This window comes from Mchenga conophoros, linkage group LG7 (genome assembly GCF_057382185.1).
Source record: "Mchenga conophoros isolate Kocher_MC1m ecotype Shallow Benthic linkage group LG7, M_conophoros_male_GT1.1, whole genome shotgun sequence".
Classification (NCBI taxonomy): domain Eukaryota; kingdom Metazoa; phylum Chordata; class Actinopteri; order Cichliformes; family Cichlidae; genus Mchenga; species Mchenga conophoros.
This window is the reverse complement of record NC_140532.1, coordinates 53,564,126-53,590,858: the sequence shown is the minus strand read 5'-3', so window position 1 is coordinate 53,590,858 and position 26,733 is coordinate 53,564,126. Positions and strand designations below refer to the sequence as shown.

Sequence of the window (26,733 nt, the reverse complement as noted above, 5' to 3'; positions counted from 1 at the left end):
ACAACGACCGAGACTGTCCAAGCCGGGGCTCGAACCGGCAACCTTCCGATTACAAGGCGAACTCCCAACTCTTGAGCCACAATCGCCCCAGAATTATTATTATTATTATTATTATTTAAACCAACTGTTAACTGTATATTTCTGTACATTTACATATTATGATTCATATTGCCACATTCATTGACATTGTTTTTAGGTTATTTTTATTGTTTGGTCACGTTAAAATGTTCCTAATTTAATGCCTAAAAGCACTTGGAAAAGGCAGAATCCCATGTAAAATTAGCGCAACAAACTGTATTGTCATTACTGGAAATAACCGTATTTTTATGAGAAAGTTATTTTCTGTGATTTTACAGTAGTATTTTGGCGACCCAGCTCCCGGAATATTACCGTTTTTTTTAAGATATTTTTTTTAACAGTGTAGCATGAAGCGATGCCTGGACCCTACAGAGGTTGCAGAGGTAGTCCAACTCCTCCAAGATGCCACATCAATATGTTGTATTACAGGGTTTGTAAGAGAGCTGGACAAGGACTGTAGAGGGTACTTAACCCATCTGCTCCTTTGTGCAAGAGGGAACAGGATGAGCTCTGTCAGAGCAAAAAAAAAAATATCTGATGAGCAGAACGGTGGGGTGAATCTCTCTGACAAAACAATCAAAAACAGTCTTCATGAGGGTGGCCTGGGAGCCCATTTCTTCTGCCGGGCACTGTGCTCACTGCTGGGCACCATGAAGTCTAACTGGCATTTACCACAGAATACCAGAATTGGCAGGTTCACCACTGGTGCCCTGTAGTGGTGTGCGGTTCGATTCTTCCGATACCAGCAATTTATGTTCTAGAATCGATTCTCATATTATAATATCGATATTTTAGTACTCTGGAGTAAATTTGTAGTTTTTCCATTAAAATGAACGCAGTGGAAAGAAACTATATCATTCGGATCGTCTAATTTGGAAGGAACTACTTCCTCTTACGCCTTTCATAGTCATATGCGAAATACAGCTGTATAAATGTGTCACAGCCCCTGGCGTGCACACTTACAACAATGGCTGAGCGCAAACAAAGTCATGTTTTGCCTCCACAAACAGCCAAGACGCAGTTTGTGATATATGTGGCAAGACAGTGAGGTGTTGTGGCAACACCACTGACCTCGTCAAACACCTCGGAGTAAATCATATCACAGAATATGATGAGCTTATGTTGAGGCGAACTGAAGAGGATGAGAAGGGCAGGTGCTGCTAGGGCGAGACAGACGTCTCTCGCGGAGTTCATAGTGCTGCAGGCAGGCAACATGTTCAAATAGCTCACAACTTCAGGTTTTTTTTTTATTTCTATATGATTATTCTGCATTATTAAGCAATAAAAACAAGTTGTCTGATGTCCTCTAATCATTATGAAGCAATATGGTTATGTTATTATTACAATTACATAATACAATTATATATTGTATTATGTAATATAATGAAACATTAAGTTTTTGTACAGAGTATCGGTATCGGATCAGTATCGCCGATACCACCCTGAATTTTACTTGGTATCGGATCGGAAAGGAAATCAGTGTATCGCACATCACTAGTGCCCTGTGCTTTTCACAGATGAGTGCAGGTTCTCCCTGAGCACATGTGACAGACCTGAAAGGGTCTGGTGAAGTCATGGAGAACGTTATGCTGTCTGTAACATTGTTCAGGATGACCGGGTTGGTGGTGTGATCTGTGATTGTCTAGAGATTGTTTGGCTTTGTAAGCATTTTTTATTTGGAGATTATGTCTCCATTATGGGCGTAACGCACAGAGCTGATTTCAAGTTGAAATCCTTGAAGCCATTGTCAGTCTTTTCGTTGGGGCAGTGGGTGCTTTAAATTTACACCACTAATGAGCCCCCACACTCATCTGGCCTATATCCAACACATCTGGGACACTATGTTTCGGTCCATCTGATGTTGCACCTCAGATTGTCCAGGACCTCAGTGATGTCCTGGACAGACCTGGGAGGAGATCCCATGGGACACCATCATCGTCTCATTAGGAGCATGCACAAACACTATCAAACATGGCACGTGGGGGCTAGAAAAACTACTGAGTACTATTTTGAGTTGCTGCAGTGATATTTTTGCAAAACAGACTAGCCTGCTGCATCCTCTTTTTTTTTTGGTTTTTTACTTTAAATTATTAATTTAGTTTCTTTACATTTTTTTGAGCAGTGTGTTATTGTTCAGGGACCTTTTTATAATTTCCAATAATTTCCACTGGTTTCCTCATTATTCTACCAATCTGTGAGGCATTTGACAGGAGTACACGGTTTTCGGGCGCATGCTGAAGAGCAAGTTGAACTGGTTTGACGATAGAAATCTCAGCACAAAGACGTTAGAGTAAACACCCTCACTCCTAGTTTCTCACATTGTCACACAGGCACTGGAGATAAGTTCATGACTGACACGACAACAGACTAGCAGCAGCGATCTTTGTTTGTTTCAAATCATCTGGAGAGAGTACAAACCACTATAATCGAGTAGTAGCAGACAGCTTTTTCTCTGGTGTATTTGGCCAATGAAATAATCTTACCTATCCTTGTTCTCTTAATGGAAACACAGGTGAGTAACAATATTTCTGATAGAATCCTACAAATAGTCACCCTATAACTGCATTTAAAAAATCGTTTTAAAAAGTATTCATCATTTAGTATTTTTCAGTCTCTAGTCACCTTTGTGGTAGAGCCGTTGTGTATTTGTCAGAGAAAACAAGCAATGCGACGATATAGTAGGAGAGCACTGGCAACCCTTTAGATCGCATATTAATGGGACAAAAATAGCAAATCTGAGGGGACGAGTTTTATTTTACTGAGTTAAGTGCAAACATAATTAACCTCTGATATATAATCAGAAATTGGAATGTATTTGGGGATCATTAGTCCTGATGATTCGGCATTGTCACTCAGGAACCTCACATAGAGGTGTTTATCATATTTCACATAAATAACACACAAATATAAAAAGTTCACAGCATAAAATATTTTCTCCTGTTAACTGCATTTCCAGGAACAAGTGAACATGGCACACAATGAATTCAAAGAGGAGCAAACCAAAGAACTGGTGGAGGAGATCACAGAGGAACACTTTCTCAAAAATCTCTACCTTTTTATGAAGAAGAGAGAAACACCAATAGAAAGGATCCCACATCTGGGCTTCAAACAAAGTAAATATTATCTATTACAGCACATTTGGATTCACAGCTCAAGAATGTGTTAATTCACTGTTGTTTAATGTGAGAAAAAATAATGTATAAACACTTTAGAAAGTATGTTATATTCTCATTAGAAATATTTTTAATATTTCAAAAAGGAAATGTGTCTGTACAACATGTTTTGATAGAGAACCTACCAATAAATCAGTAGTAGCGACAAGAGTAAAGGAAACATCTGTAAAACTATGCTTGATTTGCAATTTGCTTCTCTTTCCTAATGTTTGTAGATGTAACTTTGGGTTAAATTTTGAGCTAGTAATCAAGATATAAATATTTGTTAAATTATTCATCAGGTCATTGAACAAAGATGAATTATTACAATTATCGAATCCAGTTTCTTTAAAATTCATCCATCATAAATGCCTTTTCTTTAAATGCTATGAAGATGCCATGAAGAACATGTTCTTCTTGCTACAGTTTCTTCATTCTGTTTTAAAACAAGTGCTAAAGCAAACCACTGCTATTAGCTTCAGCTCCGAGAAACTGTGATATTTAGTTCTCAGTTATTAAATGTTTTGTGAAAGTAATTTTTTTTTAAAGGGTTTCTAGTGAAATTAATATTCCTAAATTTGCAACTGTGTCAATTTTATTTTAACATGTATGTCTCTCCTTTTTTCAGTTGATTTATTTGTGATGTTCAAAACTGTCAATGACTTGGGCGGCTACCACCAGGTAATAATCGAATAATCTCGTTATTATGAGAATAATTTTGATGATCATGATGGCTATTATTATTATCATTAATAATAATAATAATAATAATAATAATAATAATAATAGTAATATTGTCATTGTAATAGTAAGTTAGTATTATAGTATAGTAGTATTATATTAAAGGTATTTTCAATTAAGCTTGCAGTAAAAATAATATTGCTAAGATGTCAAAACTCACAGTCACACTTTTGTATTACTCTAGGTGACTGCTCAGCAATTGTGGAAACAGGTTTACAATACACTTGGTGGAAACCCTCGAAGTACAAGCGCAGCCACCTGCACCCGCAGACACTACGAGAAGTAAGTTCAAATTATGCCTGTCCGTCCATCTGGCTGTGAATGGGTGTTATATTGTCTTTATCTGATCCTTTTTTTTTATTTGTGTAGGCTGCTGCTGCCCTATGAATGCCACGTGAAAGGCATTTCCATCAGGTCCATGATGCCTCATCATCAGCTAAAGCCATTCCACTTTGTTGCCGGCTACAGTAAAGAAGAAGACGACGGTGTCCAGAGACCAGCGAAACGCAGGCTGGTATCCATACCAGTGTATCAGGTTGGTATTGGTTTTTACTGACATACACACACAAAAAATTATAACAAAATTGATTTATTGCTTTGCATTGATTAAAATTATAGAAATATTATTTATTATATTAAATGAAAAAGTATTCCATATTGAACAATTTACTCTTGTTGCTATTTAGAAAACCTTTCATTGTTAGTTAAATATTTTATCTTTAAAACACAATAAATAAATCATTACATTGAAGGAAATTTATGGGGGTTTTGTTTTGTTTTTTTGAAGAATGGGTTACATAGGAAGTTAAGAACCTCATGGATTGTACTGAAAATATGTAACAGGTGCCAAAGCCTTGTTAAAGTGAAGGCATAAAGAAAATAATGAACAACTATCAGGCTAACAGCAACACTGTGTAATTTTTATCAAGCAGGAATGAGAGTGGAATTACTTTCTTATGTAGCTCCATAACTACTCTTCAAACACCTGATGAACTGTTGTGTTTTTCTCCAGCAGAACCCTCATAACCTCCAGACAGACCAACACGGAAATCTCTTCCCTCTGTCTGTCCACTACCCTCCCTACTATCAGTCAAGCCCCACAGTTCTGCCTCCCTACATCCCTATGCCCCCCTCAATATTGGCCACACAACACCCACCTGCTCCCAAGCCCCAATTCCCTTACAGTCAACCTTGTGTAAACTCAACAGAGAGGGTGAAGGAACCATTAGAGCACTTGCGTTACCTGGCTGAGCGGTACAAGACCTCATCCGGACTGGCTGAGCCCCTGAACCTCAGCGTTAAATCATCAGGCCGGGACATCAGCAACAACCCTGTTTCATCATTTGCTCCACCTTCAGCCAGCAAGAACCCAAAGTTTTTGAACAAACCATCCACACTATATGCCCATCATCATACTGGGGCTCTGACAAATGAAGGCTCTGAGACACAAGATGGGGAGTCAAGTGATGGAGTTGCACCCTCTCCTTATACCATGAAAGCACAGGAGGAACAAGTTATTGATGTCGATATTACGGCACCCTCAAGCAGACCCATATATGACTCTGCTCTGCCACTGGGAACAGAGGCTGCTGCAGTGGCACAAAAACCCTGTTCTCCAAACACAGACCTTGCAGTCACGCCAAAAGAAGAGACAAAAGTGATTCCAGAAGTGATGGGGCTCAATCTTAGCCAAATACTGTCCAGTCTCCCTCAAGAGAAGGATGGCAAAATGGAAATTGAGTTACCCCTGTCAGTGTTTCATAAATTGCTCAAGATGTGCAAGTCCTCAGCAATGATGCATGAAAGTAAGGTTCCTCAGCCTACTCAGGAAGGACACCCTGCAGAAAGGAATTGGCCTAACGCAAACACTTTCCCTACCAAACTGACATTTCACACAAATCCCCAACGCCAAAGTTCTGCTGACGATCTAACATTCAGAAATGTGCCAAACCTCAGTCACAACAATAAAATCCAAAACCAATTCATGAGTTACAAGCCTTTGCCTTCAGGTGCCATTTTGAAAAATGCAGTAAACCAGGATGTCTTGTCAGAAGATCAGCAGGATATTAATAAGTCATACAACTCCAAGTCACCCAATTTCTGGGGTGCCCATAAGAGAGAGACCCAGTCATCCATTGAAGTGGAGAGCGACCCTAGTCCCCCCAGGACTCACCAAGACTTTTCTTATAAATTCTACGCAGGTGTCCAGGGAGGGAAGCAGCAGGCGGAGACGGAGCCTTCAGCTATGCTCATGGTCAATTCCAGCTCTGCTCCTCTCTTTCAGCTCACCACTGAAGAAGTCATGAAGCTGAAAAAAATCATCTCAAACTCATTGTAGAGACCAGTTAAGACAATACCACAAACACACCAACACCATGTTAAAGCTGGCTCAGGAGACAGTTTTATTTTTGAAAGATGTGTAAGCTATAACTGCAACGCTCTACACATTTACATGTAGTGAACACTATTTTATCCTTTCATTTTGTGAATCATTTCTCTTAATCCTCTTTTTTCACTTGTTTTTAAAGCATGATGCTATATCTGAACTTCACTATCCAAATGTGACATTTACTTGTTCCTTTTATTTAACATTTTCATAGTTGCAGTAGAATAAAAGACGTGTTTTCACTTTAGTGAAAAGAAGATACGTCAGTTGTCCTTTAGTGAGCATTGTTTTTATTTGTCATGCCTGAATGATACATAGGCAGCTCAGTATCTCTTTTAATTTTTATTTATGTAATTACTACTCTTTGATTGAAAGCGTGGAATTTTAAGGTTTGACAACCACATTGAGAAAGAAGCGACACTCCCACTGCAGTAAACTTAGACGTTAATTTATTACGTGCAAATTGCTAATTAACATCACAAAAGTGCTGCGAAATCTATTATGATTAAATTTTATTTTATTTTATTTTTTTTTTTTGAACAGTGCTTAACAGTGGGAACAATACTGAGTAGATCAAAGTTGATCCTAATGTTTCCTGGGTTTGTTTTGTTTTTTTCTTTTTATTTCCCCTAAATGCATTTTTGACATTTCAAAATGCTTGAAAAAAGAAAAAACCCAACGGTGCCTGAGAGACATGTGACATGTTCAGACAGGAATTTGACTGTCACTACACAGCACAGTATTGCTTAACCCGGGCCTTTGTATGGGTTAAAATAATCATATAATACTCGTGTGTTGTCTATCCATTTATCCATTTTCTTCCAATTACCCAGGGTCAGAGACTAGCCCAGCTGTCATAGGCCAAGAGGCAGAGTACACCCTGGACAGGTTGATCAAAAATAGCTTTTTTCTTATGTAAAAGCTGTTGACAGGAGTACTAGCCCAGGAAACCCTCGAGCCAAATGTAATTTAGTGCTTCCGTGTTACACATATTCTATTTAAAGAGTGGAATGCACTGTGCTTCACATCCTCAAACGTGTGCACTGGCATCAAGAACAAACTAAGTTATCTCAAAAGTTCACTTTCAGATTCATAATTTATAAGGAAATTTGTATTAATTCAAATAAAGCACACAGTGTATTTTTAGCTTTACATTTACAAATTGTTTAAAAGTCCTTTATGATAATGTACAGAGCTCAACAAATTTATTAGACCACCATCCAGTGTAAGGTTCATGTCACAATTGCCATAAATAAACATTACCAAAATAATGTCTTATCTCTAATTGTTATCTACCAGTATGCTCAAGCTCTGTAATCAAAATTATATTTTTTAATAATGAAATGTAATTGTTTTTGTCATCCATGAATTTTCAAGTTTCTTTTTTCACAAAGCAAGACGAAAACAAAATACTAAAACACAATACTTAACATAAGATAAGATTTTAGCAATTCCTGATCATGACGTGAGGCCTCGAAGGATTCTGTGCATCCTTGGCATCTCCAGATAACAGATTAGATTAGCGCTAATTGCTTATTGCATTCTCACACGTCCTCTTTAGCATTAAGGCACACCCAGTGACAAACTTCTGAGAAACCCTTCTCTGATTCCTACCTGCTTTCTCCACGAATACTAATTACCTTTTTCTCGTTCCACAGGATGTTGACTGGAAGTGTAGAGTTTTATATGCTTCCAAGAGGTGTGGCCAAAACAAGCATAACATCAGTGAAAAATATTTGTAGACAATGCAAGGTGTGCTCTTGATTTACAGTAAAAAGATTTTCCTCCTAGAGTATTTGCCTTATGACTCAGTAGAAATATGCCAGACTACTTCTGCTATTTTCTATAATAGCAGAATGCTATTGTTAATCCACATTAGTACAACTAAAATTTAACGCATGTCTTCCTGTGTAACAATAAAACCAGGTGAAAATATAAATGCACATGTTGCTGCACATGATACTCAAATTAGTGAGACATGATTTTATCCCAGTGGGTGCCTAATAAATGGATATTTTCATGTTTATCACAGTAACTAAAGATAAGGGGCCAAGGTAAATGGAATCAAAATTAGAGTGGAATCTCATTATATCACCTTGACTCCAAAAATTGCTAGCTATTGTTGTTGGATAAACAGTTTGGATTCATTCAGGAGTAGCATGAAAAAGTAAGCACAGTTGAGTAATTCTGGTGACCTTCCAAATCATGAAAGACCACCAATTATCATGTCCTTCTCCAACTCCTTGACCGGGCAAGGTAACCAGAATTGGGCTGCTGAGAAGTGTGTTTCGCTCTTTCCCAGTGTACTTGGCAGGGTGATCAATAACTGTAAAAAATGGGACAACACAAAAAAAAGAATCAATCAAAGAAAACAAAACAGTTGCCATCTAATGCACCTTATCTCTGTTGGGTAATATAGGTGTCTGGATGATAAATTGACATGAAAAATCATCCTCCCTCTCCCTCACCCATTAATATTTCCATTATGTACCAAAGCATCACACCCTCTTGGCAGCTGAAGTGATTTCAACAAATGGGTCTTGAAACCACAACTCCAACTGCAAGTTTCTTATCAGATGATCTGCTGGTATGAGGATATGGTTGCTTCACTTACAAGAATAAGCGCAGGTTATTTGCTAGATTACTGTCACAAGGATGTCAGTTTGTCTTGTTTTCCAAGTAAGTCCAAGTGGGTTTTTTTTTTGGTTTTTTTTGTGTGTGTGTGTTTGTCTGTTACATTTTTGGTATAGTTTGTGTGCATGTCATTCTGTTTGTAAGAACGACAGCTCAAAAAGATTTGAACGAATTCTGATCAAACTGATCAAACTTTAAAGGGGTGCAGCGTGGGGTCCGGTTAACAAGCCATTAAAATTTCTACTACATCCACCGAGTTCTTTTAGGTTAACTTGTTGTGTATTTTCAGCGCAATGCAGAAATTTGCACACAAATCACTAAAGTTGTATATTTGTATTATTGTGATCGTAATGCAGTACAGGTCTCTAAAGTTGTACATTTTGATGAAAAATGACAATAACTTTTCATATTAAAAAGAACATGTTGCCATGGGGTACTTTTTGAGTATAGTTGAAAAATTTTTAATTTTTATGTACATTGCAGTAACAGGTTATAACCACTTAAAAACGTAGCAATTTGAGGGCATGTGCAGTGTTCCTGAATATCTATTTTTCGGGAAAACAAAAATAAACTTATGTTCAAATGTTTCTCATTTAATATGTATTACAAAAATCCAAATTAATTCTTTTAAACAATGACATGAATGTTACATATTTACGATACGCCACAAAATAAGTTAAAGAAATAATAATTCTGCTCAAGTATATTAAAATGGGTTTCAGTGGTGCAAATAAAAAATGCCTGCACTTTGCACATGTTTATACTTTGTATAAAGTATCTTTGAAAGAACAAAGAAGAATAAATTAATATATAGAAAATACCATTCTTTTTTGTGTTTTGTTATTTAAAAAAGATACATCTACCTTATACGTCTATTACCTAACTGATTAAATTGTTATGCAACCTCATTAGGTGCAGAATATTTCAGAATTGCAGAATTTGTCTTTGGCCATTTAAAGGCCTCGAGTCCAAAATTGTATTATTTTTTGAGATGTGAGTTTATTTCATAACCTCTCTGCCAAGCATCTTTCTCTTAATGCAAAGCTGGAAATCTGTCAGGTAGTTTTATATTCTCTATCCCACAGCTATGCATGCAGTGTAACAGTCTGACTCACTATGGAATTCTGTTAAAAGAAACACGGTTGAACCACAAACACAAAGTATCTGAAAACTAAACAAAGCCAGCACTGTGAAAGCCTGTCTAGTTGTCTTCTCCGGTTGTTACCTCGCATATATCAACTATCAAACTGTAAAACCTGTTCTCTGAGACATCTTTTGACTGATCTCTGGCCTTAGCTCTGTACACAAATCACCACACTCCTGAACACAGTATGTTCCTTTTGACAAGGTCTATTATGTGCACACTTGAACTTGTAAGTTTTGTTTGCTAAGAAGTTAAATTATCAGCTAGTGTTTGAAAAACAGTCCAGATTACAAAAGACAATGCTTGTATAACTTTAAGAGGTAATCATCTTGCTTAAGCCTGACCTGCATTTCTGTGTTAATTCCTGTCCCTGCTGACGTCGACGAGCGCACGAAAGACCCAATTGTGACCTGTATGCCACTGAATTTTTGCACGCTTTGTCTATGTGCATGTTTGCTGTAAGCTTCAGTACAGTATGAAAATCACACCTTTCATTTTAATTATTCTTACAGTAATATATTATTCCCAACTCGAAGAGTTCAAGAAATCCAAGACAGTTGCCAATCTTCCCAGGAGCAGACATCCCAGCAAATTCACCGCAAGGTCAGACTGTGCAATGCTCAGAACACAAGAGCTACATCTCAGGCTCTACAGGCCTCAGTTAGCATGTTAAATGTTTACGTTAATGACAGTAAAGTGAGACAAAGACTTGTTTGGAAACTTTCTTCTCGTGCATTGCATTTAACCAAAGCGCAGTACAGCTGGAACAATGTCCTTTAGAAAGATGACAGAGAAAGACACAATTGTGGCCTGCTATACACAACTTTGTGCATGCTTTTTATATGACAGAGAATAAACTTGACACTCAAATAGGTTTAATGTGCAACTTGTGACTGTAAGTTTCCACTTACAGTTAGGTATATTGTTAGCTATATTGTAGCCACATCTGCCCCACAAAATATACCTAAGTCCTGGGCCTTGCCTACGGAAAACTTACCACGGTCATAACAAATATTAATTGCAAAGTGTAATGTTTCATTGCTTGTAGTTACGAGGTAAGCTGTGCTGGAATGTCATAATACAACAAGTGATTATGCGTGTGGTGGTGAGCATTAGGAGTGGATTTACTATTTAATATGACTGAAGAGAAAGCAAATCCTGCTGGCAAATACATACAGGTGTATTTGGCAGGCTTTAAAAAGACTGCACGCACAGAGGTGTAGAAAACCTACCTTTCCTTGTAGTATGTAGAGAGCAAAGAGCTGATATCAGTAGATAAATCTGGAACCTCAGTTTGCTTTCTGGGCGAGGAGGGTGTCGCTGAAAATATTGAAGAAAGAAAAAAAAATGGAAGGAACAAAGGAAACAATCATTTGAAATTTTTCAGTTGTAAAACTCTTGGCTGATTATCTTAACTCAATTTCTTACTGGAGATGTTTCAAACTGATAAGTAGTCAACTAGAAGGAATTAAAAGACTGAACAGCATTTTCTTTTTCCTTTTAGAGACATTTTCTTTCTGTGTGACTTGTTTTAGTGATAGGGACGTAGTTTCGAAGAGAAGATTTTGTTATTTAAACACACCCGTATTTAAGGTGCTTCATTTATAACATGTTGTCATTTGGTCTGACTGACATGTTTGTCAGCAGGTGTCTGAGATAATGCAGCTATTCACGTCAACAGTATCTGGTTTGTTCTTTTGTGTCATTGTTCCGTAGTATTATTTGTCTTTTACATCCTGCTATTTACTCAAACTCGTTTGTCAAGGTGTTTCTCCAGCTTTTTACAGATGAAGACTGTCTGAATTCCTGTTATGGAGAGACAGACAAAAAAAACTGTTCCCTAGTGCGTACTCTACAGCACATCTCCCTTCTGATTGAGGAAAATAGTGTTTCCCTGGTAATTCGACATGATCTGTAAATCACTTAAAAAAATCACTGGGTTTACACAGGTTGTGTAGTCTCATCGGTCCTTATACCCTTTTAAATCGATCACACTTCTTCTATTTTAGGCAGCCATGTGATCCACCTAATTATGTGTCTGTATATAAAAGATAGAAGTAATCTCACAGTCTGTAAAATGAAGTCAAAGTCTCTTAAACGTGCATGCTTTCTAATTACCAGCACAGGGCGCCTTCTCTGGTTGCAAAAAAGAGATGAATGAATAGATTTCTATGTGTAAATGATTCTCTTCTTACTTGATTTAAATCCATTAACACCTTTTATAGTCACAGTCTTATTCAATATAGTATGATCATTTTGTAAATCCCAAAAGGTTGATTAGTTCATCTGGAGAAAGTGTTTTCAGTGGGAGAAACGTATTGTCACTCATCCAAGTGACCAACCTTATAAAGAGTACATTGCACAATGACTGAAACTAGCACCACCGAATGAACAATGTGCTGGGAGGTCAGTTCCTTGATGCAAATTCCTATGACCATTGATTAACAACTACTGATCGAAGTCCATTGATCAAAGACCATTGATCAATGGCCATGAGTACCATTCACAGAGACATTGCTACTAGGAGAGGGTTTCAATAATCTATTTATTGATTAAAATTGATTTTAGCTTTAATAAAGCGATATTGATTCATTAAAATCCTGCATCGATTTTTAAATATACATGTATTTTGCCATAAACAGAAGAATCTCAGGTTATTTAGTTGTTTAAGAAGAGGGGAAGTTTTAGGAGTGACAGCGGTGTTTTGAGAAGTGAGAGATTTGCAACGTTTAGTGCAAATCTTGTGTAGTTAGTGTGTAGTATAGTCAATAGTTTTGTTGTGTGTGTCAGGGTTTTCGGGAAGAGCCGTGCTGCTCTCTGGCAAGAAGCACCATGCCCTCCCTTTGTTTTAAATGCACTTTACAACAACACGCAGCAACACTACATATGAGTGGGCGGGGCCTCCCTGCTACTGCAGATAAGGAGGTGGTCTGCTTTCCTCCACCCCAGAGAGAAGGGTTGCATCTCCTGGATCCGGGTACGGTTTGCCCCTCTGGGGGCAGGGGTACCCGGAGGACCCCAAAGCGCTTTACACTATATTCAGTCATTCACCCATTCACACACTGATGATGGCAAGCTACATTGTAGCCACAGCTGCCCTGGGGCGCACTTAAAGGTGAAATGTAGCGGGAAAATCAAAAGTAATCAAAAATGGACAATTATACCCTGGACCCCAGAGGGTTAAACTTTTTTTTTAAGTAACGCAATAGTTACTTTTCTAGTAATTAATTACTTTTAGAATCTAGTAACTCAGTTACTAACTCAGTTACTTTTTTTGAAGAAGTAACTAGTAACTATAATAAATTACTTTTTCAAAGTAACTTGCCCAACACTGCTTATTACCCACCAGTCTACTGTTGTGTACAGCGCTGTTGGCCGCTGGTTTTTTAAATGACTTCAGACAAGAAAGCCTAAGAAATGTAAACTTTTTAAAATTACCACAAATCTATGGAGCCCCACAAGGGACTCCATAGATTGCGTGGTACCAATAGGGTACCACGCATGCGCAAATCTTACGTCACTTTCTCTCTTTGCCACCATTACATCAGTTAGAGAAAGGAACTTTTAATGCTTCACCATACCAAGACATTTGGAAAACTTCATGCTCCCAACTTTATGGGAGCAGTTTGGGGATGGCTCCTTCTTGTTCCAACATGACTGCGCACCAGTGCACAAAGAAAGGTTATAGCTGGAAAAGGGTGGACTGATATTATAATAAACCCTATTGATTAAGAATCATATTCATATGCGTGTAATGACAGACAAGTGAATACTTTTGACAATATAGTGTAGGTGTTATATGCCAGTGGCATTTGGCTTGGGCTGAGCTACTAAGCTTATTTGTTTTGCATCACTCTTATGCAACATCATTGTTTTTTAACCTCAAACAACCCTCTGAATATGCTCTTCACAAATAGTAGCGAACCAAAGTCAGAAATAGATCAGATTGGAGTGGATCCTCAACTCTAGCCAGTCGCAACAAAAATATCAACGCTAGCGATATTAGAGACAAATATTTCACCTGTAAGTTGGCAACAAACCAAACACTGGTAAGGAACAGTGCATACTTAATTCATACATCAGGGTGTAGAAATATAAGTCTAAATGCTTATGGAGTTCAGCATCTGAGGATGTGCAACCAGGTAATACCAGATCAGGCTACTGCTAAATTCCTCTTATGCCATGTGGTCAAACAGATTCAGTAAATGTAGCTTCAATCTGTTTTTGATATTAAGTCAAAGTGAAAAAGTCTGTTTTAAAGTCCAGCCATCCATCCATCCATCCATCCATCTTCATCCGCTTTATCCGAGGCTGGGTTGCGGGGGCAGCAGCCTAAGCAAAGAGGCCCAGACCTCCCTCTCCCCAGCCACCTCCTCCAGCTTATCCGGGGGAATACCCAGGCGTTCCCAGGCCAGTCAAGAGATATAATCTCTCCAACGTGTCCTGGGTCTGCCCCGGGGCCTCCTCCCGGTGGGACATGCCTGGAACACCTCACCCAGGAGGCGCCCAGGGGGCATCCTTGTCAGATTCCCGAACCACCTCAGCTGGCTCCTTTCGATGTGGAGCAGCAGCGGCTCTACTCTGAGCCCCTCCCGGATGGCCGAACTTCTCACCCTATCTCTAAGGGAGAGGCCAGCCACCCTTTGGAGGAAGCTCATTTCTGCCGCTTGTATCTGCGATCTCGTTCTTTCGGTCACTACCCACAGCTCGTGGCCATAGGTGAGGGTAGGGACGTAGATCGACCGGTAAGTTGAGAGCTTCGCTTTTACACTCAGCTCCCTCTTCACCACAACGGACCGGTGCAGCGTCCGCATTACTGCAGCTGCAGCCCCAATCCGTCTGTCGATCTCCGGCTCCCTTCTCCCATCACTCGCGAACAAGACCCCGAGATACTTGAACTCCTCCACTTGGGGCAGGAACTCATCCCCGACCCGGAGTGGGCACTCCACCCTTTTCCGGCTGAGAACCATGGCCTCAGATTTGGGGGTGCTGATCCTCATTCCCGCTGCTTCACACTCGGCTGCGAACCGTTCCAGTCCGAGCTGGAGGCCCTCACCCGATGAAGCCAACAGAACCACATCATCCGCAAAAATCAGAGATGAGATTCTGAGGCCACCAAAGCGAAAGCCCTCCGCCACTTGGCTGCGCCTAGAAATCCTGTCCATAAAAATTATGAACAGAACTGGAGACAAAGGGCAGCCCTGGCGGAGACCATCACCCACCGGGAACGAGTCCGACCTATTGCTGTATTGCTGGCAATGCGAACCAAGCTCTTGCAATGGTTGTATAGCGATCGAATGGCCCGTAGCAATGGGCCAGACACCCCATACTCCCGCAACACCTCCCACAGGACAACCCGAGGGACACGGTCGAATGCCTTCTCCAAGTCCACAAAACACATGTAGACTGGTTAGGCAAACTCCCATGCACCCTCAAGTATCCTCGAGAGGATAAAGAGCTGGTCCAGTGTTCCGCGACCAGGACGAAAACCGCATTGTTCCTCCTGTATCCGAGGTTCGTCTAGCGGACGAACTCTCCTTTCCAGAACCCTGGCATAGACTTTCCCAGGGAGGCTGAAGAGTGTGATCCCCCTGTAGTTGGAACACACCCTCCGGTCCCCCTTCTTAAAGATGGGGACCACCACCCCGGTCTGCCAGTCCACAGGTACTGCCCTTGATCTCCACGCAACATTGCAGAGGCATGTCAACCAGGACAGCCCTACAACGTCCAGAGCCTTCAGGAACTCAGGCGGACCTCATCAACACCAGGGGCTCTGCCACCAAGGAGTTGTTTAACTGCCTCAGTGACCTCACCCCCAGAAATTGGCAGGTCATTCCCCTCATCCCCAGACTCTGCTTCCTCCTCAGAAGACGTGTCAGTGGGATTAAGGAGGTCCTCGAAGTATTCCTTCCACCGCATGACAATTTTCTCAGTCGACGTCAGCAGCGCTCCGCCAGCACTATACACAGTGCAGGTAGAGCACCGCTTTCCCCTCCTGAGACGCCTGACGGTTTGCCAGAATCTCTTCGAGGCAGTCCGAAAGTCTTTTTCCATGGCCTCTCCGAACTCCTCCCACACCCGAGTTTTTGCTTCAGCCACTGCCCGAGCCGCATTCCGCTTGGCCTGTCGATACCTGTCGGCTGCCTCCGGAGTCCCACAGGCTAACCAAGCCCGATAGGGCTCCTTCTTCATCCTGGTGGCTCCCTTCACCTCTGGTGTCCACCATTTGGTTCGGGGATTACCACCACGGCAGGCACCAACCACCTTGCGGCCGCAGCTCAATGCAGCAACTTCGGCAATGGAGATGCTGAACATGGTCCATTCGGACTCAATGTCCCCAGTCTCCCTCGGAATGCTGTTGAAGCTCTGCCGAAGTTGTCGCGGACTGGGGCGTCTGCTAGACGTTCCCAGCACACCCTCACTACGTGTTTAGGTGCACCAGGTCTGTCCAGCGTCCTCCCCCGCCACCTGATCCAACTCACCACCAGGTGGTGATCAGTTGACAGCTCAACCCCTCTCTTTACCCGAGTGTCCAGAACATATGGTCGCAGGTCTGGTGATACGATTACAAAATCGTTCATCGACCTACGGCCTAGAGCGTCCTGGTGCCACGTGCACTTATGGACACGCTTATGTTCGAACAGGGTGTTCGTTATGGCCAAACTGTGATTAGCACAGAAGTCCAATAACAAAGCACCGCTCAGGTTCAGATCAGGGAGGCCGTTCCTCCCAATCACGCCCCTCCAGGTCTCGCTGTCGTTACCCACGTGAGCATTGAAGTCTCCCAGCAGGACAACAGAGTCTCCAGGTGGAGCACCTTCCAGAAGGCTGGGTACTCCGAACTGCCACTCAGCGCATAAGCGCAGATGACTGTCGGGACCCGTTCCCCGACCCTAAGGCGCAGGGAACAAACCCTCTCATCCACCGAGAAAAACCCCAACGTACCGGCAGCAAGCCGAGGGGATATTAGAATACCCACCCCAGCCCGCCGCCTCTCACCAGGGGCAACTCCAGACTGAAACAGAGTCCAGCCCCTCTCCAGGAGACTGATTCCAGAGCCCAAGCCATGCGTAGAGGTGAGCCCGACTATATCTAGCCGGTACCTCTCAACCTCACGCACTAACTCAGGCTCCTTCCCCACCAGAGAGGTGACATTCGATGTCCCTATTGCCAGTCTTGGCAGCCGGGGGTCAGTCCGCCAGGGCCTCCGCTCCTGGCCGCCACCCGGCACACAATGCACCCGACCCCTATGGCGCCTCCTGCGGGTGGTGGGCCTGCGGGAGGATGCGCCCATGTCTCCTCTTCGGGTTGTTTTAAAGTCAATTTAAAATAAACATCCAATGATAAAAAATTAAAGCTGTCAGATGTAGAAATTAAAATCAGTTACTTTTTTGTTGTTGTTGTTTAACCAGGAAGTGAAACACTTGAGAATGAGACTGTCCTTGGCCAAGTCAGGCAAACCAAATGACTGGTAAGATAGTTTAAGATTTTAGTTGAACACCATCTCTGGGGCTGTGGCATAAGCTGGCATCACTCAGTCATTGCGCATGTTACTCTACCTATTTCATGGTATAGAGATCCCTGCTTCGTCATTACTGATTTCCTGGAGCTCGGCATTTGTATCTTCATGAGGTTGTCACAGCACTGTTTCCAATGGCCTGCAAAAATAATAATACAAATATTATACAATTATGTAGCAGATGAATAGAAAAGAATTCAATCCAAAATTGACATCAGCAATTATCTTGTCAAATTATTTTGAAATTAGCTGGCAAGCATGTTTGTTATTGCCCTGAATGGGTGTTTAAAAGCATATCAGTAGTATAATTGTTTGCATTGGCTAAAAAGCAATATTTCAGTATTGACCAATATTAAACCAGATTTACATTGTACAGTAATTTCAGTATTCTTGAGCATTGAAAGACATTCTCATCTGATGACACGGTCTTGATTTACCTGCTGGACAAGAGGCAGCGCAGACTGAAGCCACTAAAAAAACAAAAACTCTTAAAACTGCAAGGCATCATCAATCAAGCTTATCTAGACAAAGAGGCCTTTTTTTCATGACGGTGTTGCACTCAGATTTGGCTTGTGTGCACACTGTCTGTGTGCAATTCGAATTAAATAAGCTTATGCTTATTTTCCCTATTTAACATTATTTATTATGTTCATGATTGTTTAACATAATAATATGTAATTTAATCACAATTACATATTAGATGTACAAGGTGCTCTGTCATTGCATCTTTTTTTTGCACGTTGCAGCCCACATGATGGTTCTCTGAATACTTTCTTTCAAAACTCGATAAAATTTATAAATAAATCCACACTGACAGATCACTGACAAACAAGAACTCCCTTGTTCACATCAACAAGTGACGTAATGTCACATTCTCCTACTCACAATATCATTGCAGCAACATGTTGCCTTATTAAAAGAAGATTACAATGAAGATTAACAGTAATAGCCCTGAGGTATGCAGAATGTATTTTTATTTAGAAACACACCTTTTTTAATGATCATGATTTCTACATGCATGACCTTTCCAAAGAAAGACAGACAGGACTCTCCCTGTGTATGTGGGATTAGTCAAATAAATGTGCTGATGACCCTCCCTGCTTGGTTAATCTGTGAACAAGGCCACATGGACACCTCTAGAAAGAACCCGGGTGACTCCAGGCCTCGTCATTTAATCCAATTAAGCCCTAGACACATCTCATGGAAAATCACCTGATCGCGTGTGGAGTTCAATGTTGCATCTCTGTTTTGGCTTCTAATTATATGCAGAAGAATTTAGTTGTCTTTTAAGTTTAAATATAGGTTATTGAGTGTACACTGATGGCAGTCTAAAATGAAATAATACAACAAAGTATGTGAACTGTTTGATGCTTCCTCTGTCTACTGATGTGTGAAGAGTCACATACCAAACGGTGTCTATAAACTCAGATAGCGCACTCACTTTGCACGTGAACAAAACCCTTTCAGTTTGACACCAGGAAGAGAGACAAGATAAATCAGAGGGTTATGTCAAGAAGGGCATTTGGTGTAAAATCTATCCCGATTCACCGTGGGCACCCGTTTGGGAAATACCAGCGTAAAGCGTTAAACATCTCACGATGTACAATATTACAAATACTCGTCAGCTGGTCTCTTGACTTTCTATAATGTCACTTGCAGCATTGTGGATACAGGTGGAATGATATGTTGATGCAGTAGATAACCCTTACACTCGTCCCCATGTATAGATAAATATGTTATTGCATTTTTTCCCTTTTTTTCCAGATAAGAAACAAACTGAAACACCTTATCAGATTTCAGTTCAACATAAGAGAGATTTTTTCTCCATAACACAAAGTACAAAAAATGTCACGCAAATATATCTGATTCTATGAACAGCATTAATAAATGCAGGTAGGTAGCAGGTATCAGCATGTTATATAGAATAATGCTATGTACAGTCGGGTCCATAAATATTGGGACATCGACACAATTCTAACATTTTTGGCTCTATACACCACCACAATGGATTTCAAATGAAACGAACAAGATGTGCTTTAACTGCAGACTGTCAGCTTTTATTTGAGGGTATTTACATCCAAATAAGGTGTAGGAATTACAACAGTTTGCATATGTGCCTCCCACTTGTTAAGGGACCAAAAGTAATGGGACAAAATATGAACCATAAATCAAACTTTCACTTTTTAATACTTGGTTGCAAATCCTTTGCAGTCAATTAAAGCCTGAAGTCTGGAACACATAGGCATCACCAGACACTGCGTTTCATCCCTGGTGATCTCTGCCAGGTCTCTACTGCAACCGTCTTCTGTTCCTGCTTGTTCTTGAGGCATTTTCCCTTCAGTTTTGTCTTCAGCAAGTGAAATGGATGCTCAATCGGATTCAGGTCAGGCAATTGACTTGGCCATTACAAAACAGTCCACTTCTTTTTCTTCAAAAACGTTGGTTGCTTTTGCAGTATGCTTTAAGTCATTGTCCATCTGCACTGTGAAGCGCCGTACAATGAGTTCTGAAGCATTTGGCTGAATATGAGCAGATTTTATTGCCTGAAACACTTCAGAATTCATCGTGCTGCTTTTGTCAACAGTCACATCATCTATAAATACAAAAGAACCAGTTCTACTGGCAGCCATACACGCCCATGCCATGACACTTACACCACCATGCTTCACTGATGAGGTGGTATGCTTAGGATCGTGAGCAGTTCCTTTCGTTCTCCATACTCTTGTCTTCCCATCACTCTGGTACAAGTTGATCTTGGTCTCATCTGTCCATAGGATGTTGTTCCAGAACTGCAAAGACTTTTTTAGATGTCGTTTGGCAAACTCTAATCTAGCCTTCCTGTTTTTGGGGCTCACCAAAGGTTTACATCGTGTGGTGAACCCTCCGTATTCACAATGGTGGAGTCTTCTCTTGATTGTTGACGTTGACGTTGACACACATGCACCTACCTCCTGGAGAATGCTCTTGATCTGGCCAACTGTTGTGAAGGGTGTTTTCTTCACCAGGGAAAGGATTCTTCGGTCATCCACTGCAGTTGTTTCCTGGTCTTTTGGTGTTGCTGAGCTCACCAGTGCGTTCCTTCTTTTTGAGAATGTTCCAAACAGTTGTTTTGGCCATTCCTAATGTTTATGCAAAAGCAAATAGCTCACTTGAAATGAACTCTGGACCTTTTATCTGCTCATTGTAATTGGGATAATGAGGGAATAACACACACCTGGCCAAGGAACAGCTGAGAAGCCAATTGTCCCATTACTGTTGGTCCCTTAACAAGTGGGAGGCACATATGCAAACTGTTGTAATTCCTACACCTTATTTGGATGTAAATACCCTCAAATAAAAGCTGACAATCCGCAGTTAAAGCACATCTTGTTCGTTTCATTTGAAATCCATTGTGGTGGTGTATAGAGCCCAAAATGTTAGAATTGTGTCGATGTCCCAATATTTATTGACCTGACTGTAAACCTGATATGTAGCCTCCACCCATTCATAAGAATGGAGACTGAGTTTGATTCAATTTCACTTTGTTTGTCTAGCTCTATTGTATTAAAACACAGGTGTGACTGCAACTATGTTAATCTGTATTTTCTTTGTCAGTCATGCAAAGAAATATGAGGAGGTGGCATACTGTATGTGTTGCATATTTACTGTATGAATCTGCACCCACTGATACAGCAAACCTTGTAATGTGTTAGTTAACCACCAGCTTAAATGCAGAGGCCTGGCTTTGCCTTGAAGCAGCCATTTAGTCTTTCTCCCAGCTTTCCTGCCTTCTCACCATTGTCCTATCAAAATAAAAGCTAAAAAGCATCGCCCAAAAATAAGAATGAAGTTAGAATGAAGCTAATTATGAGTTACTTGATTTCCACGCTGCTACTTTCTGATTTGATTTTCTTTTTGTGCTCCTGGAACCTTATCAAAAACAAGATTGTGCATCTTAGAATAATACTTTTACGTTTTGGCAAAGCCCTGCTATAACTTAGCACTAGGCATGAAAACCTACAACATTCTCAGTAATCAGGCCTCAACACGATACTGCAAGCAACTATCAACTATCTTATGTATGCAGACTGAAAAAAAAGTGGGGAAAACAACTACCGTGGCTCCGCCCAAAGACGATAAAAGTTAATGAAATCATATCGTCACTTTTTCCGTACATCCAATTGAAAACAGAAGTTCTTACAGCCGAGATACACGTGAATACTAATAAACAGATTGTGATATGAGGTTATTTCACCTACCGGTTGCACCTTCTTTGTTTAATGAAGATATAAATGCTGTCTTTTTTGTTTTTAAACTCCTTATGTTTCAAAAAAGCATCATAAAAAATCCAAAGTTGCAACAGAACAACAAATCGTGTGATCAGTTTCAGATGTCTATGGGCTTGTGAACTGTGCTGCACATGTGCTTTTTGGTGCATGCACACCTCCAAAACATTTCATTACAATCATCCTGCAAGTTTGATATCGTATTTTGGGGGATTATGCAAGCTTGGCAGAAGTGTGAACTTTCTTTGTTCAAAGAGTGTTCACACTTGTTGGTTTAGTTTGGTGCACACCCTGTTCTTGTATAAACGTACTCATAATTTCGTTGAAGTAAAAACAGGACAGACCAAACATCCCTGTAACGTCTCCCTTGCAAATCCAGCGTCACTCTGTGTAAAGATTGTGTAAGAAGTTCTGCTGGTAGGTCATGCCAGGGATTTGACTGTCCGTGCTTGTAAAGCCCAAAGAACTTAAAAAAACAAAAAAACAAGCAAAAGAAACAAAGAGTTCATTCAGGCCTCACTCATGCTATAGATGTGCTGACAGAGGGCCTTCCTCCAGTGCTGTGTGTCTTCAAGTGTGTATGTGGTAAGCACATAAGTTATGTCCTCCCCTTGACGTTGTGTATTGATGTATATTTTCTGGCAATTGGCAGGATCTCTGTCAGACATACAGACAACGGTATCCTGGGAGGAAAAACAAAGAATAAGCTGAGATACTGCAGGTAGCCTCAACGCTACAGCTGATCTACTGAAATACCTTTTGTATTACCTAAATGGCTTCATCACAGGCAATAAACTGCTCATCACTGCATTCCATACTGCATTAAAAAGGCTGAATGGTCATTGTTAGCTAATAGAGAGAAATTCCATGGTATGTTTCCATGATGCTCACCTGCAAAAGCTGCCAAGCTTCGTGTTGTGGGTATGCTGCTCTGAGCATACCCACAACACAAAGTCACCATTTAATTGTATCACATGTTAAAATTGAGCTTCTCAAAAACAAGGCTCCCTGAAAATCTCACACGTAAAGAGAAAATCTATACTCAAGTGTTTGCAGTTCAGATTTTCTTCAGTTGAACCTAGTCTGTCTTGTGGTGAGTCTATCCTTGCAACAGTGGTGATTCTGATACACCAACATCTTTTTAAAAAGAGCTCGTAATCTCAGTGTTGTTCCCTGCCGAAACAGAAAATTATTTTTGGTTTTAAAAGGGTAGAAATAAGAGGGGATTCAAGGAGATGCTATCTTTTTTTTTTATCTCTAGCTTTGAACATACATGACTGATTTTAATTAGAGCTATCTATATAATTTTAAAAAAGCTGTTTTGAACTGTGCAAAATATTTCAGTCTCCTCACCCTTACAACACTTTTCCTCTCCACTAAATAATTCGTCAGTGCACTCTAGTGGCCTTGGTGTGTAATTATAATCAACACTGGCAAAATGCTAAATGAATCACTGCCTTTATTCATCAGACTTTGCTTGTTTAGAACCAACCTTTGTGATTGGAATCTCAAGCAAGGGATTGTCCTCAGACTCCAGGCCTTCTTGACTTTGATAACAGAGAAGGGCTTGCCTCTTGAGGACACCATAGACAGTTTCAGAATAATTACAGTCCTCTTCTGAGCTGAGCTGAGCAAGAGCAGTGAGAAAAGTCATAATGTGAATAATAATGATAAATGAATAACAATATTGAACAATTAAAAAAAAAAATTCTGTCACCTTGATTTTGATTTGGCCACTTATCACTGGCTGAATCATGCACAGAGGCTGAGCAACTAAGCAACAACACATACTTCCGTACAAAGGCAACCAGAATGGATTATCCTCTGGCAAAACATTTAAAAGGATTAGGAATTTTAAAAAGATTCATTATTTATGTATATTTAGATTTTAAGGAGGAGAGAGGAGAGGAAATGACAGGACAGGAGACTCACCTGTCGCTGAAAGTGATAAATCGTGCGTTTTGAAACCTTCCCGGACATGCTCAATTCTCAGGGTTGTGTGAGCCAAAAGGTTGTACTTAGGTCCCCTTGAGAAAGAAAGAACTTTGCACAATCATTCTTTTTTTTGTTGTTGCTTTTTTTTTCCAAGCGACACCATAAAATGTTTCCTTATAGTGTCATACTCACAGTGCCAACAGGTCAGGTGATAATGTTGGTGGCACGCTTCCGGATCTTACATCTCCACTGGAAATGGATCCGCAAACAGCTGCAGACTCGAATGCAGCACGGATCTTTTTCCCAGAGGAGCATCCCAAAGAGCCCCCCAGACGGCTCACTCTCCAGGATCCTATGGCCCCAGGGGAGAATTCATCGACCACGCAACTGCTGTACAGCTCAACGCGAAGCTGAAACCCTGGACTTACCTCGTTGCTGCTCACACAGAGAAAATGCATTTACTTTTTTTTTTTCAACAAAAGCTTGCGAATGTGTTTTTAAGGAGGATGAGAAAGCAGAAACTTAGCTTTCAAACTGAAATAAAAAACACTTGACTCACAATATTATAGTGTCTTCAAAACAGATGTCAGTTAGTGTCCTGTCTACCATCACCAGGTCAGTGTCATGGATCTCTGTGCCACACTGGATCAGGCAGAATACGGCACAGCGATGTAGTTCTGAAAGTAAGAACTTTAGGTAAACACTTGTTATATGCTATCACATGCTCTTTTTCATTTTGACTTACCTCCTTTGTTTTTGAAGTACTCTGAGTCTTTCCACATGAGGGGGATTCGCAGGTCTAGAGAGTGCACATCATGGTGTTAGAAATGTAAAAGGCTAGTTGAAGTACTTTTAGAAATCTTTTAAAACACACCTGAAAGTGCTACTTTTCCTGTACATGGCACCAGATCGTCAGATGGCCTGCAGTAAATCACGTAGTATGTCAATCAACCACACAGAATAAGGTTAGGTTTGGGGTTGGGGTCCATTTAAACAGTCAGCTTAGCTGAACTCTAATTGCTAGCTAGAGGCATGGATTTTTGCAGAAACATGATTTGTTTCTATTCTATGATACAAGTGTATATTTACATCATCCTCAGTATATAGTTCAATTATCTGACCTGCATCCCACACTTTGTAGGATTTGTACTTTCCTCATCCTCTGTAGTTGGCTGAGCAAGGCCAGAATGCGGGTATTGCAGGTTAGGAGGCTCTTGGAGGCCTCCAGGGCCTGCTCTCTTTGGGAACATGCTGCCAGTAGCTTGCAAGCTCCTTCACGCATGCGTACCTCCCTCTCAATGTGCTGAAGCACTGCAGTATCCTGCCACAGATTTGTGTAAAAGAAAAGACAATGATATCAGAATTCAAAGGGCTACATCTTACATCATTTTAGAACTATGATCTTATGTACATTGTCGAAGATTTTGTGCTATTGACTTTAATTACCAGCTGTTACATAAGAGCTCAGAAGATGTTGGTGCATCACTTTAATCCTTGGATATATAAGCAGTGCCAAGGTTCTTGTTAAAGGTTTGTGTTAACAAGGATGTTTTTGAGAAGTATAAATATAGTAGTGTGTTTCAAGCACAAAGTGCATGTGCAGCAGATTGAATTCCTTCAAGGAATTCTTTATGCACCATCCACTTAGAAGCACATTTCCTAATGAGCTTTTCTCTGTTTGAGAGTACTGGTTTATTACTCCACAATGTGGGCATTACAACATAAAGATCTAAAGTGCACGTGAGTAGACACACATCAGGAAGCATGACTATCAATAGTAAATTTCCAATCATTATGTACTTACTGCTGTTAACTATCAGACCTGTTTGACAAAGAACTCTTATTCACACTCCTCTGAAGTGATTAACAAGTCATCATTTGAGGTGAAGTACAGCTTTAATGATCAGAGGACTGTTGCATAATTCAGTCATGTTTTCTGAGTCTAAGCCTTGTTGGTATGTGTAATTCACTATGAACAGAGCTCAAATAATTAAACAAACTCTAGTTTTAGAGTTGTTTTTCTCCCAGATCTAGAAATATGTTTTAGTAATTTAATTTTTCTTTCACATATAGTACAGTGGCAAATGTGTGCATGGAAAATGGGAAATAGGTTAATTTTATTCCCCCTTTCTTAATGAATGCTGTTTTCTGCTGTAGATAGTTTTTAGGCCTGCAACATCTTCTTTTATGCTCAGGTGGTCCAGTTTCCTCAATTTCTTTGAGGTCACACTTCACACCATGCTAGCTAAATAGTTTTGGCATTCTGATGAGTTTTTGCAACAAGGTGCTAAAAATACCATTTAAAATTGTTTTGGTTTTTTTGATAGGCTGTCTGTTATGCATGGACATCATTCCTTGTTCAGATATTTATAGATCTATGAAGTTAACAATTAAGGTTACATTTTACACCTAGATTTTTAGATATCATCAAAAGTAATGTATCAAATCACTATTTACATTAATCTAAAAGTCAGTCAATATAAAAATAATATGGTTTTACTAACCTGCGTATTATTATTCATCTTCCTTGTGTGCAGGACGTAAGAGGACTGTTCCACCACCGCTGAGTCAGGAAGTACACCGAGCGAACTGATAATCTCATAGCTGAGTGAAACGGCGTTAAGAGTGGACCTGCAGACGGAGCAGTCAGTTGCTCAACAGAGAGATCAAAACAGTCTTAAGCCTCCCTACAAGAGGTTGCAGCATGAGGGATTAAAGTCTCAAACGTTTTAGTCTTTTAGCCATCAGCTCCAGCATAAGTACCACAAACACCTAAATATAGAGCAATTCAAACACGGGCAAACCATAAAATATAAGAGAACTATTTTTGTTCAGAACAATGATACCGTTGGGGAACAACAATAAACAAGGGAACATTG

The 26,733-nt window shown here is 40.3% G+C and overlaps 2 protein-coding genes across 6 annotated transcripts; one reads left to right on the top strand and one right to left on the bottom strand.

Moving 5' to 3' along the window:
• Positions 1-806: 806 nt before the first annotated feature.
• On the bottom strand, positions 807-26,503 carry LOC146571138 (rhotekin-like). Of its 2 annotated transcripts, XM_085280166.1 has the most exons (13): positions 26,359-26,503; positions 24,976-25,175; positions 24,729-24,775; positions 24,600-24,653; positions 24,414-24,531; positions 24,047-24,289; positions 23,852-23,946; positions 23,637-23,743; positions 23,412-23,546; positions 22,440-22,602; positions 17,695-17,793; positions 11,368-11,455; positions 807-8,683 (listed from the first exon to the last, which is right to left on the bottom strand). In XM_085280166.1, the coding sequence occupies exons 1-13, from the start codon at positions 26,374-26,376 to the stop codon at positions 8,677-8,679; spliced, it is 1,374 nt and encodes a 457-aa protein (XP_085136292.1). In that variant the 5' UTR covers positions 26,377-26,503; the 3' UTR covers positions 807-8,676. The 2 variants fall into 2 exon arrangements, with proteins under 2 accessions (XP_085136292.1, XP_085136291.1); XM_085280165.1 differs by having other exon boundaries at positions 23,412-23,743.
• On the top strand, positions 2,380-10,762 carry arid6 (AT-rich interaction domain 6). 4 transcript variants are annotated; one of them, XR_014893072.1, is made up of 7 exons: positions 2,380-2,590; positions 3,035-3,191; positions 3,859-3,911; positions 4,156-4,253; positions 4,341-4,506; positions 4,984-9,036; positions 10,648-10,762. XR_014893072.1 is itself a non-coding variant. In XM_085280163.1 (6 exons), the coding sequence occupies exons 1-6, from the start codon at positions 2,579-2,581 to the stop codon at positions 6,307-6,309; spliced, it is 1,809 nt and encodes a 602-aa protein (XP_085136289.1). In that variant the 5' UTR covers positions 2,380-2,578; the 3' UTR covers positions 6,310-9,706. The 4 variants fall into 4 exon arrangements, 3 of the variants coding, with proteins under 3 accessions (XP_085136289.1, XP_085136288.1, XP_085136290.1); XM_085280163.1 differs by lacking the exon at positions 10,648-10,762 and having other exon boundaries at positions 4,987-9,706; XM_085280162.1 differs by lacking the exon at positions 10,648-10,762 and having other exon boundaries at positions 4,984-9,706.
• Positions 26,504-26,733: the final 230 nt, after the last annotated feature.